This window comes from Podarcis filfolensis, assembly GCF_964270895.1.
Source record: "Podarcis filfolensis genome assembly, chromosome: 13".
Lineage (NCBI taxonomy): Eukaryota > Metazoa > Chordata > Lepidosauria > Squamata > Lacertidae > Podarcis > Podarcis filfolensis.
The window spans coordinates 10,152,964-10,169,987 of record NC_139615.1 but is presented as its reverse complement, the minus strand read 5'-3'; the positions used below and the strand labels follow the sequence as shown (position 1 = coordinate 10,169,987).

General features: G+C 47.9%; 1 protein-coding gene across 5 annotated transcripts in view; it reads right to left on the bottom strand.

Moving 5' to 3' along the window:
• Positions 1-17,024, bottom strand: part of CHD8 (chromodomain helicase DNA binding protein 8) — a 65,657-nt gene that overhangs the window by 30,615 nt on the left and 18,018 nt on the right. For all 5 annotated transcript variants that reach the window (XM_083581346.1, XM_083581350.1, XM_083581347.1 and 2 more), the window contains 13 exons: positions 15,990-16,370; positions 13,462-13,838; positions 13,249-13,363; positions 11,661-11,855; positions 10,639-10,707; positions 8,614-8,669; positions 7,467-7,584; positions 7,253-7,336; positions 5,725-5,862; positions 4,108-4,229; positions 2,910-3,153; positions 1,583-1,759; positions 666-809 (listed from right to left, as the gene is read on the bottom strand). In XM_083581346.1, coding sequence (XP_083437472.1) covers positions 666-809; positions 1,583-1,759; positions 2,910-3,153; positions 4,108-4,229; positions 5,725-5,862; positions 7,253-7,336; positions 7,467-7,584; positions 8,614-8,669; positions 10,639-10,707; positions 11,661-11,855; positions 13,249-13,363; positions 13,462-13,838; positions 15,990-16,370 — 2,220 coding nt within the window. The remainder of the gene's footprint in view (positions 1-665; positions 810-1,582; positions 1,760-2,909; positions 3,154-4,107; positions 4,230-5,724; positions 5,863-7,252; positions 7,337-7,466; positions 7,585-8,613; positions 8,670-10,638; positions 10,708-11,660; positions 11,856-13,248; positions 13,364-13,461; positions 13,839-15,989; positions 16,371-17,024) is intronic.

Genomic DNA, 17,024 nt, shown 5'->3' with positions numbered 1-17,024 from the left:
TTGGCAAAGGAGTTGGTGGGTTGATAAGTGGAGAGAGCATAGGCAGCAGTTGTGTGTGTGTGTGTGTGTGTGTGTATAAGGAGGTGGAGAGAGACAGACACACAGAGAATTAACCACGTAGTGTTTATTGGAATGGTTTGAGAGCAAGAAGTGGTGTAGTAGGTGAGATGGTCAGGACGCAGGAACCAGGACTCCTGGGTTCTATGTCTGCTGGGCGAGGGACAGCGGGATACAAGGCATTAAAGAGAAAGGAGACCCGCCCTCTACAGAAAGAAAGAAAGAAAGAGAGAGAGAGAAAAACGGATGGATAGAGTATGTTAAATTGGGAGAGTAATGCGGAATCTGACTGCCCTGGAAGGAAAATTGGTGGAAGTCGCCACATTGGGATCAGTTTCAATTGCTGCAGGCTGATGAGGTAGACACTCATGTGGTGAGGCTGATTCCCACCTACCATGGCTTTTAAAATCTAGTAGGAATGGCAATTACAAGAGGGAGTTATGCCCACTGCCTTGAAAGAGGAACGGTGGTGAAGCCCACCCGCCACCCTTGGAAAGGCCCTCTGTGGATCCAGAGCTACTGTGCAGTCTCTGAAATTTCTTTTATGGGAAGTGAAGCTGAGGGAGAAGCCAGCGGAGGAAGGATGAGGGCCAAGTACCGCTGCTTACCTGCTCCTCAGTTTTGAGGTCACCAAAGTCCTTGAGGAACTCTGATTCTGAGGGGAACTGGGAGGGCTCGAGGAAATGCAGGAGGCTGAAGAGTTCCTCCACTGTGTTCTGGAGGGGGGTGCCAGTCAGTAACACTTTGTGCTCCTAGAAAAAGGGGGAAGGCAAAGGGAAGTGTCAATACACAAGCTCGGGCCTGCCCCATAGATGAAATGTGTGCATGTGAGTGTATGTGAGCAACTGCAAAAGAAGTCAGGCCCTCCAATAAGCCCCAAGGTTTTAGGTAACAGGAGAACAGAGAGACTGGCACTTACGCAAACAGACTCGTTTGCAGGTCTATTTGAGGTTTGAGGATAGGGAAGTTGAGCCTTGCTAACCAACCCCCACCTACAAGCGGCAAATCAAACAACTGCACATATATGTCCCAAAAACTTTGATATCATTATTTCTGTTAGATGTGGGGAGGAGAGAAAAGGCAAAGCTCTATGGGGCTATGCTGAACCCTTCAGCACCGGAGACATCATGTAGTTTGGCCTATGAACTTCTACTGGGGCGTCTAATCTGACTCATGAATCCCTTTCCCCAAAAACCTCTCTTTTGTTTTAGCAGGGGATTCTGTTGCAACCCCCTCCCTGCTTCAGAAAGGGGCCTGCATCCCACCCCTTGCTAAAATGAAGGGGTGGGGGAAACCCCATTGCTTTTCAAAGAATCTGGCACTTGACATGACTGAGATGCCAGGTGATTGACAGGTGGGTGGTCTGCAGAGCACCAAAAGGCTTCCCACTCCTGCTTGACAATCTTAAGGGCTAGAAACTCTTTTTCCCAAAGTTGTGTACTTCGTCTCACCCTTGTAAGCTAGAAACAAGGTTCGACTCCTGACACCGGGGAAGGCGGGAAAGCAAAAAATAGGGTTCCCTTACCAGGTCCATGTGCTTAAGACTGTCCAGCAGTTTACAGTTGCGGTTCTTAAGGCGATGGGCTTCGTCAATGATGACGCAACGCCACTCTATTTCCCTCAGCTCGGGGCAGTCCGACAGGATCATCTCAAAAGTAGTGATCAGGGCATCAAACTTGTATGCGCCTGGAATCAGGCGGCCCTGTTGGGGGACAGAAGAGGAGGCATTCAGATCGTATACGAGCATTAAGTTACTCAAGGTTTTTGCTTTCTCCCCCAACATATGCATTTCTATTTATTAAGTTGCTAGGTCTTGTTGTTGTTATTAATCCAAAGGCAAATGATCAGAAACCGTAAAGGGGCAGATGAGGTTGTGAAGATGCAATCAAATCCACCCCCTCTACAAAAAAGTAGGAATGCTGCGAACTGTAGCTTTGCAATCAGTTCAGAATGATGGGCTGAATCCCCAAACTTGCACTTTACAGAACTATAACTCCCAGATACCTTTGGGCGGGGATGACTGTGTAAGCAGACATGGCACTGGAACAAAATTCTTCATCTCAACCATCACCCAATGCTCACTTTGGTTGTTACCTCCCCCCCCCCCACCCCCAGGTCATGATAAACCTGACTGCTGAAATGTCATAATCCATTGGTAAAGGTAAAGGTACCCCTGACCATTAGGTCCAGTTGTGGCCGACTCTGGGGTTGCAGCGCTCATCTCGCTCCATTGGCTGAGGGAGCCGGCGTACAGCTTCCGAGTCATGTGGCCAGCATGACTAAGTCGCTTCTGGCGAAACCAGAGCAGCGCACGGAAACGCTGTTTACCTTCCCGCCGGAGCGGTACCTATTTATCTACTTGCATTTTGACGTGCTTTCGAACTGCTAGGTTGGCAGGAGCATCCATTGGTAGTAACATTCCAATCCCCAGAGGATGTGTTCAGGAAGGCAGGGACAAGTGCAATACCCAAGAATCCCTTTTTCTTCCATCTCTGCACTACTTCAGAGCCCCCTTCCCAAGCAAAGATCGTGCGTTAAAGACAGAGCTTTTCCCAGCGAAAAGCTATTTTGTAGACCTCTTGATATGGACAAATAGGGGACTACCTGCTCATTGACAAATTGGGAAATCAAACGAGAAGACCCAGGAGGATCAGAGTCAAGCCAGTTTCTCATCTGGATACCTGTGTTCCATTCCTCTGGCTCATAAGCTCGGAGCCATCCTACCCAGGCACGAAATCGTTTTGTTTAATTAAGAACACAAGAGCAGCTCTGCTCTGGATTAGACCAATTTGGCCCATCTGATGGGATGTGCTTGGATTCTTGTAAACTGCTTTTTGGGGGAAATACCATACCCGGGAATCTTTGCAGTACATCTCGTATTGCTGGATCATTTGGCGAGAGGCAAGGCTGCCGTGGTAGACGATGGTGTTCATCTCGGTCCAGGTGTTGAACTCCCGCTCCCAGTTGGTGATGGTGGAGAGAGGGGCGATGACCAGGAAGGGCCCCCGGATGCCCACGTTGTAAACCTCCTGCAGGAAGGCAATCGACTGGATGGTTTTGCCCAGGCCCATTTCGTCGGCCAGGATGCAGTTTTGCCTGAAGAGGAAGACAGGGCAGACTCAGCGGTCGTTCTTTCTGGGGGCTTTCAGGAGCCGGTTGGTCTATTAAATAGCTGGGATATTCAGGATCTAAGGCTGCAAACCCTAAACAAATCCAATAGGGACTAAATATCATCACCTCTTGAGACTACATGCGTACGATTGCACTGAAAGCAGTACTGTGCCCGTTGGACCAAGGAAGTGCAGGATTTTGAACCGGACGGACAATGCACTACCCAAATAATTTCAGATTTATTTTGCCTTGAAGTAAGCAAGTTTTTAGCCCTCAAGGGTGTGAAGGGAAGCTTGAAAGTTTGTGGGGGGTAGGGAGGGACAGACACTACACCTGCTGCAACCTTAAGAAGCTGGAGGGGAGCTGCTAACAATTACTGGAAAAGACTCCCGTGGGAGATAGAGGACTCTCCTTTGCTGGAGGCTTTGAAGCAGAGGTTGGATGGTCATCTGTCATGGATGCTTTAGTTGAGATTCCTGCATTGCAGGGGGTTGGACTAGATGACCCTCGGGGTCCCTTCCAACTCTTAAAATTCTATTACGGTGGTACCTCGGGTTAAGTACTTAATTCGTTCCGGAGGTCCGTTCTTAACCTGAAACTGTTCTTAACCTGAAGCATCACTTTAGCTAATGGGGCCTCCTGCTGCCGCCGCACCGCCGATTTCTGTTCTCATCCTGAAGCAAAGTTCTTAACCTGAGGTACTATTTCTGGATTAGCGGAGTCTGTAACCTGAAGCGTATGTAACCCAAGGTACCACTGTATTCTAATTCCCAGATAGATGGGAGTGGGTGTTTCACTGCTCTATCCAGCTCTTTGACCCTGTATATATACAGATGAGAGAACCCATCATACCTTTAATTCCCCAATTTAGCACCCAGGATACAAATGCGGATGACAGCAGAGTGTTCTGCTCTTCTCCTCTCCTTCCCTTGGGCTCACCTGTTGTACCAATTGAACAGCAACCAATTCACACCCTCCAGCTGATACTCTCGCAGTTGGTTGCCGTTCTTGTATTCATGAGACAGCTCTAATTTCTTCCAGGAACCAGCCTGGGGACGGGCCTGAAAGGAGAAAAGTATAGAGCTTTGCACCTCAGGAATCAAGAGCTGCAGAACCTGTGGGACTCGGGATACTGTGGGACTCCAACTCCCATGAGCCCTAATTCAGCACGACCCAAGGTCAGGGGTGAAAGGAAGGCCACCAATTCTCCATCCTTGCAGATAGAACAACCTCTAAAGATTTCTCATTAACGTGTCAGGACCGGAATTTATTCAAGAAGATTTCAATATCCCCTTCCTTCCCTCACCCCCATATAAAAAATCCAGGTCAGTTAGCAAGAAATACAATGGACAGGCGTCTTGCCAAATGCAAGGTGGTTCTTTTAATGAGATTCAGAAGCAATGCAAACACAAGTGAGCGAGAAGATTAAAGACTTTATTCTAAACAGCAAGCATTATATAAATTACCAAGCAAGCACTTTGATCGGCCACTGGGAAGCCCTCAAGAAGCGGCAAAGTAACCCCCAGGTAGCCTCAGGTTGCACGGCCCTGCGGCCATCAGTCCGTGCATGAGTTACTCAGAACTATGCCCCAAAACCATCCGATTTACAGACAGCTAACTTGTTAGCCTACATGCCTTGCCTGACTAGCTAGTGCAGATTACTATTAATTAGCTAGCCCCCTCTTCCAATACCACACATTCCTCCAATGAATGTCTAACATCAAAGAGGGTCAGAAGGTACCCTGTATTATCACTTACTTCCAACAGATTAAAGGCTGTTCTCAGCCATCAAAGACCAGAACAAGAGATAGAGAGGGAAAGTAAACAGAGGCAGGAAGACATGACCATGTCAGATCACTAAACTCCTCGAAATACAAATATCTTCCGGAAACGATTGCCCATACAACACGAATATACAGTGAGCATTAAAACCTTTTTTAAAAAAAAATCAGAACCACAACCAACAGGAGAAAACCCAAAACACCCAAACCAAAGACCCATTGAAATAACCAAATTACTCATTTATGAATTGCCTTCCTTCCTGTTTTTTTCCCTTTTTTAAAAAGTCACATTTAAGGATGCTCAAATATTAAAAGATTAAAAAAAAATTGTCTTGATCACAGTTTATAACCAAAAAATCATATAAATATAAATATAAATCATATAAATATATGGAAAAACCAGTGGGGTGCAAAGCCTCACACAGATGCAAGCATCCTCACTTGCAAAAAAGTAAATAAAACGAAATCCTGATTTTTAAAGCAAAAATTAAAAGGGGATAGGAAAAATTAAAATTTATTACATTTATATCTCATTTTCCTCTTAAGCACACATGGTTCTGTCCCACTCTCTTTTAGCCTTACAACAATAAAGTAAAATAGGCTAAAAGCAATGTTGGGGGGGGGGATACATTTATTGGAGCAAAGAATCAGGTGTTCCAACATGATCAAGAGCCAAAATTGCAACAGCAAACCCCACAGAAGATAAATCCGCGTAGCAGAGAAGTCCACGTATCAAGAATTCTGGGGGAAGGGGAAATGCTGGGGTGTCACTCACCACGCGCTTCAGCTCCGGGTGCCTAGACTGGATGCGTTTGAACTCCCGGACCTTCCCCTCATCCACGTCCTCTTTGAGTTCCCATGTACTGTCCTCATAGGGGAGCGAACACCACTTCACCAAGTAATAGATCACCGGCTGCAGAGTGTTCAAGAGACATGTGCATGCTTAGGGTCCGTTTGCAAGCTACAATAGCCTCTTTATTTAGTCAATAGATTTTTTTTTTTGCTCTGCCTGCTCTGTACAGCTATATTCAGAGCTGCTTAAGAACAAGCAAACCTTTTTCTTTAAAAAGGAGATAAAAGGTAAAGGTAAAGGACCCCTGACAGTTAAGTCCAGTCGTGAACGACTCTGGGGTTGCGGGCATTCTTCTCGCTTTACTGGCCGAGGGAGCCGGCGTTTGTCCGCAGTTTTTCTGGGTCATGTAGCCAGCATGACTAAGCCGCTTCTGGCGAAACCAGAGCAGCGCACAGAAATGTTTACCTTCCTGCCGGAGCGGTACCTATTTATCTACTTGCACTCTGACATGCTTTCAAACTGCTAGGTTGGCAGGAGCTGGGACCGAGCAACGGGAGCTCACACCGTTGCAGGGATTTGAACCACCAACCTTCCGATCAGCCAGCCCAAGAGGCTCAGTGGTTTAGACCACAGTGCCCAATAAATAACAAGATGACAAATAATAATAGTAATTATTATTAAAAGATGATCCAAAAAGAACTCCCTTAAGAGAATCTAGTCTTTTTGTCTTAAGACAGTCTTTAAAAGAATCTTTCCCCAAAAATATTTCTTTTAAATAATTCCATAAAGACCAACTAAGTATAAGCCTTCTAGATATGAGCTTTCGTGTGTATACACACTTCTTCAGATACTCTGAAGTAGAGGTCGCTACAACCTTTTATTGCTATCAATAAAAAGTGCCATGAAAACAGAAAAAGTCTAAGAGTAAACAGTGTATGCATGTCTATCCATTTCAAAAGCAGCAGTATAAGTAGGTTTAAAAAAGTAGGTTAAAAATTTGGGCTCGTCTTATACACGGATAGCGCACAGGGGGTACGTTGCAGCGCAGGTCAGGCTGGTGAGCGATATTTGCCAATCGCCCCTAAAAAGAGCTCAACAACTGTGGGCAATCACCCCCATTTTCTTAATTTGGAGTCCCCCAAAATAGGGGGCGTGTTATACACGGAAAAATACGGTAAGTAGTCATCAATGTAAAGCCCCTCGAAACAGATACGTCTTTAACATTAATGGGAAGGAGTTAGGACCTGACCGATCTTTCCCAGGACAGGAGTTCTACAATTCTGGCGCTACCACCAAGAAGTCTCTGCCTCTTGTGCCCGCCTGTCAAAGCTCCAGACGTGGTGGGACATAGGAAAGAGCCTCTGAAGCCGATTGACAGACTTGGGGGGCAGGCTGAAAAAGGAGCTGGCTGTTTTTGAAAGCACCCAATACTTCGCCACGAGGAATCCGGTCACGATCTGCAACAAACCCTCCTGCAGTGCCCCCAACCTCCTCCAAGACACCAACACACCTCCCCATTGTCCTTGTCAATGCTGTGCGACTCGTCCAGGATGCGGTCAACCTCCACGTAGTCTGGATTGAAGGGCTCCTCGTCCTACGGAGACAAAACACAGGAGGTGTGGGCAAGACCTGGGTGTGCACTCCATGGAAGGAATCTGGGAGCTGGGCTTGCTGAGGACCTCAGCTTTCTTTCCTCTTGAAAAAGTTTCTAGTCCCTTAGGTACCTCGTGAAAGAAGTGTCTCATCTGGGCCATTTTGGTCTTAAAGCGCTTGAGCTTCTGGTGGATCCGCTTGTCTTTCTCCAGCTGAGCGATGGTGGCCCATTCGCAATGCAAGTAGGAGCTTGGGGAAGACGCAGAGGCAGGATGTGGTTTGGGGTAGGAAGCAAGGGAGAAAGAGAATAATAATACATTGAAAATCTCTAGGGTGACCATAAAAAGGGGTACCTAACAGGAAGGGGAAAGACTCCCTGTGCGGCATGCGCAATCTATCAATTCATAAGCAGGTTGGATGGCCATCTGCCATGGAGGCTTTAGTTGAGATTTCTGCATTGCAGGGGATTGAACTAGATGACTCTTGGGGTCCCTTCCAACTCTACAGTTTGATGGTTCTACGGAAGCCCCAAAGCCCACCTCAGGTTCCCTCTGGAAAAAAGTGCTTGGATTTTATCACCAGCCAGGGATAAGCTGCCAGTCTTCACTCTAACACACCCCTAGTTATATATGCCTGCGTGCAGATTGTAAAATTTGTCAGTGGTAGCTGAACTGTCTGTTTTCATCCCATCCCCAGTTGCCTATCTTACTTACAAGAGGGTGGCATTGGCTGTTGGTCAGTTTCTCCTTAATCTCAGTGTTGCCTCTTTAGAACTGAGCAGAAGTCCGCCAGCCATTTGCTCTGGCTCCTCCTAGTGTTGTCCTCCCTGCCTCTCCCCCTACTACAGTGGTACCTTGGTTCTTGAACAGCTTAGTTGTTGAACAAATTGGCTTCTGAGCGCCGCAAAGCCGGAAGTGTTCCGGTTTGTGAACGTTTTTCGGAAGCCGAACGCCCGACGCGGCTTCCGCTTGTGTGCAGGAAGTTCCTTCAGGCAACCGGAAGCTGCGCCTTGGTTTTCGAATGGTTTCGGGAGTCGAACCGACTCCCGGAATGGATTAAGTTCGAGAACCAAGGCAACTGTAGTTCCAACAGGCATCATCCCATGCAATAGGCCTCACCTTTGTCCTCACAATCCCAGTGGGAGGGAAGTTAGGCTGAGAGATTGTGATTGGCCCAAGGTCACACAGAGTGGGGCTTTGACCCCTGATCTCCCAGGTACTAGTGCAGCACTCTAGCTGCTACAGCACAGGCCCTCACAAGAAGCCACGTCCTACTCACTAGTTCTTGTATTTCACGAAGAATTCTTCCGCTTCTGTAAACTGTCCGGTAGGAAGCTGTAAACGGGAGAGGGTGGAAAGTGAAATCAGAGAGCCAAAGAAAAGGAAACAGGGATGTAATAGTTGTGGCAGGGTTGGATTTAGGTTTGATGAGGCCCTAAGCTACTGACGATAATGGGGCCCTTTATATGTCCAGCTGTCCTTTGTCAACAACAAATTGCCACTGTTTTTTTGTGTTGAATATATGCTATACGGGAAGTTATGGACCTAATACAGGCTTCCTCAACCTCGGCCCTCCAGGTGTTTTTGGCCTACAACTCCCATGATCCCTAGCTAGCAGGACCAGTGGTCAAGGATGATGGGAATTGTGGTCTCAAAACATCTGGAGGGCTGAGGTTGAGGAAGCCTGACCTTAATAGGTATTTAAAGCCCTTTGCACATGTTCCCATGCAACCAATCCATGCAGAATGTAGCCACCCTATATATAGAAATGAGCAAACCAGTGATATTTTAGGGAGCAGGCTAGCAGGCGGGGCCCATTACTTACCTCACAGGAGCCTACACAACACAAAACACTGTTGCGGTATTAAGTTTTATTTATTTGGTTTTTATCTTATATTTTGGAAATGTACATCCAGATTTTTTTCCTTAATTTTTTGGGGGGCCCCCAAGAGAACAGAGCCCTATGCTATAGCTTGGTTAGCTTATAAATAAACCCGGCACTGGTTTTGTGGAGGGTAGAAGGAAGGAAATGCGCACGGAACAGAAATGATGCGCAAAATGTTGCCTCTGGCTATCAGCCTCTGATGCGTCTGGGCTCACAAACGATCACATACAAATATATACATACAAAATTACCCCCATCCTCAAGCTTTGTCAGCTGATTTCTCATGGAGTGCTCTTCCCCCACCCCAATACCATTCTTTCGCTTTACCACTTGAAGTGGTTCTACTATAAGCCAAGGATGAGGAACCTTCAACCCAGAGGCTTAATTTGGCCCATGAGACCATTTTCTCCTGCTTGGCCTACACCTGAGCCATGGGTCATGAGGCGCGGGGCAGGTAAGGTTGTGTCCACGAAGGAATGACCAGGAGCCTCATAACTGCACTTTCGATTGCTTTACAGAACGTGAGCCCTGCATTCAGCACATCTTCGCACTCCGCAAGTAGAACTGATCCCTGCAGAAAGCAGGGCTTGTGATCAGCTAAGGGCAAACCCTGCTTTTTGGCAGGAGTCTTTGCTCTGATTTCAAGCCGCAGCTGCAAAGGAAGCATTAGGAGTACCCTTTGCGTGTATTCCCAGATTGTCTGCTGAAGTATGAACTACTTGATGCCAAGCTCCAGGGAGGGCTGGATTTGCTTCTCTACCACTGCTATAAGGTAAAGATAAAGGGACCCCTGACCATTAGGTCCAGTCATGACCGACTCTGGGGTTGCGGTGCTCATCTCGCTTTATTGGCCGAGGGAGCTGGCGTACAGCTTCCAAGTCATGTGGCCAGCATGACTAAGCCGCTTCTGGCGAACCAGAGCAGCGCACGGAAACGCCGTTTACCTTCCCGCCGGAGTGGTACCTATTTATCTACTTGCACTTCGTGCTTTCGAACTGCTAGGTTGGCAGGAGCAGGGACCAAGCAACGGGAGCTTACCCCATTGCGGGGATTCGAACCGCCAACCTTCTGATCGGCAAGTCCTAGGCTCTGTGGTTTAGCCCACAGTGCCACCCGCGTCCCTCCTATAAACAGTGTTTGTATAAAGTGGTGTTTATAGCACCACTGCTATAAACAGATAAAAAAGCACTGGGGTACACAATGGAGTTAACTATGCAGCTAGTCTTCACGGGGTAACGCCAAGTCTGTTTTGAAACAATACTGCCAAAAGGCGGCACTATTGCCTTAGAGAGCTGCGGTGTTGTGTAAACTGGAAGAACAAGTCTCTATAGGGGAATCATAATAAAAAAGGGTAGGAGCTAGCATGCTGCAGGAAGCTCATCTCTTCTCACTCCCCTGTAGCCGATTAAATGTTCTCACCTCCTTCTTCACTACCCGCATGGATAGAACTTTGTCCACTATAGCAGCGTCTTCCTCACTGGGGTTTTCCTTTGGAACAGAAAGGATAGAGAGAGGCAATTAAATAAGGAAGAGAAAGGCAGCCTTGATGGGCTATCTGACCTTGCATCCTATTTCCGGTAGCGGTTAACCAGAAACCTCTGGGGAGCCTGCCAAGCAGGAACAATCCTCCATCATTGATTTGCCCCCTTGGCACCTGATAAGAGGCACACTGCTTCTGAACATGGAGGCTCTACTTAACAAGCACAGCTAATCGTCACTGATGGAGCTCCACTACACGAATAATAATAATAATAATAATAATAATAATAATAATAATAATAATAAATTTTATTTATATCCCGCCCTCCCCAGCCGAAGCCGGGCTCAGGGCAGCTAACAACAATAAAACAGTACAACAGTACAACACAACACAACACAACACAACACTCTAAAATCATCCATTATAAAATTCATTCAAATCAAACCACTGGCAACCACTGGGCCAGAGCTCCGCGAAGATTGCCGAGGGAGGGAGTCAGGCTGTGCCCTGGCCAAAGGCCTGGTGGAACAGCTGTGTCTTGCAGGCCCTGCAGAAAGATGTCAAGTCCCGCAGGGCCCTAGTCTTTTGTGACAGAGTGTTCCACCAGATCGGAGCCACAGCCGAAAAAGCCCTGCTCTAGTTGAGGCCAGCCCAACCTCTCTGTGGCCTGGGACCTTCAAGATGTTTTTATTTGAAGACCGTAAGTTTCTCTGTGGGACATACCAGGAGAGGCGGTCGCGTAGGTACGAGGGTCCTAGGCCGTATAGGGCTTTAAAGGTTAAAACCAGCACCTTAAACCTGATCCTGTACTCCACCGGGAGCCAGTGCAGCTGGTATAGCACCGGGTGGTATATACGAACCAGTATATAAGCTTATTCCACAGCAAGGATGGGGAAGCCCAACGAAGCCACCCTGAAAAGAAGCTGGTCTGGGAAGGAGAGGACCAGACAAGAGGCCTCACCACAAAAAACTGCATGGAAGGCAGCGTCTCCCCCTCGGGAATCGGCTCCGGAGCAGGTGGTTCGGGGGCTGGCGGCTGCTCGGCCTTGACGGGCCCCGTCACATCCAGCTCCTCGTCGTCCTCGTCATCCGTGATCTTGATGTCCAGGTCCTCGGTGTATTTCTTCCGCTTCACCTGACGGTTCGAGCGCCGCTTCTGCAGAGAAATAAAGAGCACATCAATACAGTGGTACCTTGGTTCTCAAACGCCTTGGTACTCAAACAACTTGGAACCCAAACACTGCAAGCCTGGAAGTAAGTGTTCTGGGTTGCAAACTTTTTTTGGAAGCCAAACATGCTCCGTTTTGAGTGTTACGCTTCAGATTTGAGTGTCACACTTCCATTTTGGGTGTTATGCTGAGGTCTGTGTTTTTGTTATTTATTTTGTGTTTTTGTTTTTGCGGCTTTTTTGTTTTGATTTTAGTGACTGTGTGGAGCCCAGTTCAGCAATTGATTGATTCTGTGACTGCAGTACATTGATTATTGCTTTCATTTTATGGATCAATGGTCTCGTTAGATAGTAAAATTCATGCTAAATTGCTGTTTTAGGGGTTGCTTTTAAAAGTCTGGAACGGATTAATCCGTTTTCCATTACTTTCTGTGGGAAAGCGGCTTTGGTTTTGGAACGGATTTCCGGAACGGATTAAGTTTGAGAACCAAGGTACCCCTGTATGGAGGATGGAGCTCTGTGGATGACCTTGTTTGTGAGAGCTGAAGACAAAACAGTCCCCGCTTTCACAAAACAAAAGATTCCAGAGCTGAGAGAACGCAGCTGGGGTTAAGACAAACATTCACTTTGTGATAACTAATTTTTACTGAAACTTAGGAAGAACACTACAAATTTATTTTACTTATTTATCTCATTAAATGTATACACTGGTTGGTTGTTAAAAACAAAACAAAACCCTCAAAGTGGTTTACAGATATGAAAAAAACAAAAACATTCTCAATAAGATAAATTAAAAACACTATGTTTTAAACTTTTGAAGTTAAAATAATAGATTTTAAACAGATTAAAAAAATCACACCAGCTTTCTACATTTAAAAACAAACCTTAATTTTCTGTGTAATACATATAGGCGAGGTCTGGGTTGAGCGTTTGAACTTATTTGGAGCCAAAAACATGGAATGATAAAGAAACAACTATGCAAACCCTTTTAAATGCTGCAAGTACGGTATAATCCAGGGGTAAACAACATGGTGGCCTCCAACTCCATGAGCCTCAGCTAGCATAATCAATAGTCTGGGGTGATGGGAGCTGAAGTCCCCAACATCTGAAGGGCACCACATGGGCTACCATTGGTCTATGCCTTCTCACAACTCAACCCAAGAAGCATGGGGGATCGAGAAGTCAAGCCAGGAAGACTTGACCTTTGCAATAATTTTGCAAACAATTAATGCCAGCCTCCTGTGCAGGGGTGCTGGAAAGATTACGGAGTGTGATGGGAATGTTGAGTAACTCGGGATGCTAAGCCTCAATAAAACCAGACCTGTTCCTCATGCACACCAATACATCACTTCCCCCAGACATGCTCCCTGCCCGGCCTCACCTGCACGCTGCTCTCCTCCTCCTCGCGGGGGGACTGCGCTGGCATGACCTCAGCGTCCGAGTTGTCCGAGGAAGCGTTCCGTTTCCGCTTCTTCCCTACGACTGGCGTGATGGTGCTGCGAAGAAGGAGAGAGAGAGAATGAATGAGAAACAGGCTCACCTCTAGAGGGAAAGGGAGGCGGAACGGAGGATCCTGCCCTATCTCCTTTCTCACCTGGGCTTCCCTCTTCCTTTGCTCTTCCCCGATCCCCCCTGGCCCCTGCCCTTGCGCGGCCGCTCTTCCTTGGGGACGCGGTCGCCTCCGCCTTTCCGGCGACGCTTGCGCTCTCCCGTCTCCTCGGGGCGCACGCTGGGAAGCTCATCCTCGTTCAGCACGCGGGGGATGTTCTGCTCGCCCCGGGCCCGAGCCCGGGCGATGGCCTCCGCCACAATCCGGTTGGCCTTCTCCTGCTTCTTCTGGTGCTCCAGCTTGCGGGATTCGTCCGAGCTGCTCCGCGCCGTCCCACTGGAGGAGGGGAGGGCGGCCACCTCGCTACTGCTCAGCACCTTCACAACGGAGAGCCCAGAGGAGCTGCCTTGCGATGAGCTGGCCTGCGGGCGGGGTGGGGAAGTGTTACAAAAACATGTGCACATTACATCCAGGCAACAGCACCCTGGTCCGGGCAGAAGGCCAGGCTGACAAAAACTGCACTAACAAAGGACCAGCATATCCTACAATAAGGATGGGGAACCTGCAAGCTTCCAGATATTCAATAATGGCTTTGGCCCTGTAACACTGGAGGAGCGTCTCCCATCATTCAGCCCTGACACTGAGGTCCAGCTCCGAGGGCCTTCTGGTGGTTCCCTCACTGCGAGAAGTGAAGTTGAAGGGAACCAGGCAGAGGGCCTTCTTGGTAGTGGCACCCGCCCTCCTGTCAGATGTCAAAGATGTAAATCATTACAGTGGTACCTCGGTTTAAGAACAGTCCTGTTTAAAAACGATTCGGTTTACGAACTCCGCAAAACTGAAGTAGTGTCCTGGTTTGCGAACTTTACCTTGGTCTAAGAACGGAACCTGAACGGTGGAAGGCCTCATTAGGGAAAGCGCGCCTCAGTTTAAGAACGATTTTGGTTTAAGAACGAACTTCCAGAACAGATTAAGTTTGTAAACCGAGCTGCCACTGTATACAATACAACCTTTCGTAGACACCTGAAGGCAGCCCTGTCTCAGGAAACTTTGAAAGTCAGACGTTCTGCTGTATTTTTGTATATTCTGTTGGAAGCTGCCCAGAGTGGCTGGAGTAACCCGTGTCAGATGCGTGGTGTAGAAAAATGAATAACTACTACTGCTACCACAAGTCCCATCATCCCTCAGCAATTCCTTTGCTGACTGGGACTGATGGGAGTTGAAGTCCAAAAACGTTCCTTAGGTTTTCCACCTATCAGTTGCTAGGTGGATTTCAGCAGCATATGAACAACAGGATTCAATACGACCTTCAAGCTAACAAAATGAATTTCAACAGGGACAAATGTAAGGTTCCACACTTAGGCATGAATAACCAGATGAGCAAATATAGGATGGAGGACACCTGGCTTGCCAGTAGTACAGGTGAAAAGGATCTAAGGGGTCGTAATAGACCACAAGCTTAACAGGAGTCAACAGGGTGATGCAGCAGCAAAAAAAGCTAGTGCTATTCTAGGTGGCATCAAAGAAAGACATAGTGCTGCTTAGGCAGCATTGGTCAGACCAAAACTGGAATATTGTGTCTCCATATCCCCCACAGCAGAGCTCAAGGTGGCTTAACAAAAAGCATTCTTTAAAAAAAATACAGCACGATAAAAAAAGTTGAGTAAAGGTAGCCAACGAAAAACAATTTCATTAAGACATACTCCAGCACTTTAAAAATTATTAATTTAAAAACTGAACACACTTATGCCCCAAAGGCTTTTGGAGGCAAATAGCAAGTTTGGTGTGTACCAGTTTTCTTAAAAAAAAATTAAGAAAACCTAGGTGGTTTTATTTTTTTTAATGCCAGGGGTAGGTAAATGCTACCTACAATCACTTTCCGTTATCTACCTGCTTCTGTTGTTTCCATGATTTATTACTCATGATCTCCGTGCTAAAGCAACTACAATCTGGCAGGCAGGGAATCCCATTTCCACACAAAACAAGTCCATGTTCAGTTCCGCATCACGTATGAATTGCAAAACTGCAACAGCGTTTCCCCCACAATTTTGTCGCTGCATGCAGTTTATTCTGGTTTTGCCGTTCACCAGAATGCAGTGGCCCCTCATTCAGTTGGTGGCATACGTCTGTCTCTGGAGACAATGGAGGGGTGCAACCTTTGGGGATGAGGTCAAACTGTTAGAAGGTTTCAGTGCCTGCTGTGGCTGTCGAGACCGATGCGAGAGAGACATGCTTTGTTGCAGCCAGGGCAGATGAACGGCCAAGCTGTGACAAAGCATGTCTTATTCAGTTAACGCTCTGGATTTGGAGATCTCTGCAAACATTGTCCACACATTTCCAAAACTATCATGAGAGCTAGAAAATTGCCTCTTCCTTTTTTTTTCCAAGCTAAGGCAGAGATTCCCAGGGAGTTGGATTGTGGCTCTGCTAACATGACCAGAGCTCCACACCCCAGCACTCCCAAGGGAATTGAGGCCCCTGCACCGCCCATCATGATTTTCACTAGGCGCGCTATAGCTGTCGTATACAAAGACACCCCCAAAGCAGACTGAGCGTGGCAGAAACGCTGCCCTTACCTGCGGCTGCAACACGACTTTGAGGGGAACTGTCACTCTCTGCCCCGAACCGCTCACCACCTGGGCTTGCTGTACGGAGGACACACCCAACGTCCCTTGCTGGCCGGAGGAGGTGGGTGGGGGCTGCTGCAGAAGCTGGATCTTCTGGGTCCCAGGCTGGCCGCCAAGTTGCTGCTGTCCGGGCTGCTGAACTTGGAGCTGGATGGTGACCACCTTGGCTGGCTGCCCTGGCGCGCCCTTGGCCTGGCTCAGGGCCGCCAACTGGTTGCCCTGGAGTACAATCTTGCCCGGCAGGCTGCCCAGAACCACGTGGCGCTGCCCTGGGGCGCCTCCACCCGCCGGGGGCTGCTGGAGGACCAAGGTGATGCGTTTCGACTCTCCCTGTAGGGAGGAAAAGGGGATTCAAGAGCCGGAAAAATATCTCAGCACCTAATGCATTAAGAAGCTGCCACTCCCAATTAAGGAAGGTTACTCCGATATACCATTACAGTGGAAAGATTGTTATATACGAAGATGGAAAGATTCAGCCCTACCCACTAGATGGACCCACTGTTCAATTCTCAGTATAAGGCAGATTCCTATGTTCCCCACACCTGGCCTAGAGGCTCCTGAATTCCTGGTGACCCCTAGCCTAAGAGACAAGATATCCAGAATAATTATATAAAGGAGCTGCCTTGTATTGTTCCATCATCGGTCAATATCGTGTGGTGCTGTTTGAACAGCTCCTCTCTCAGGGGAACCTCTCTCAAGGGTAGCAGTTCCCTCTGTTGTTGGACCACAACCCCCATCATCCGTGAACACTGGTCCCGCTAGCTAGGGATGATGGGAGTTGTAGTCCAACAACAGCTGGAGGCCAGAGTTTGAAAAACACTGGGTTAAGATGAGAGGTGGGAACTGGCCCAAGGTCACCCAGGGGGCTTCGTGGCAGAGTGGGGATTCAAACCCTGGTCTCCCATGTCCTAGTCTAACCCCGCCATGCTGCCTGGATCAGTATCCCACCCGAGCCGGCCGTCCCAACACACCTGACCGCTTTCT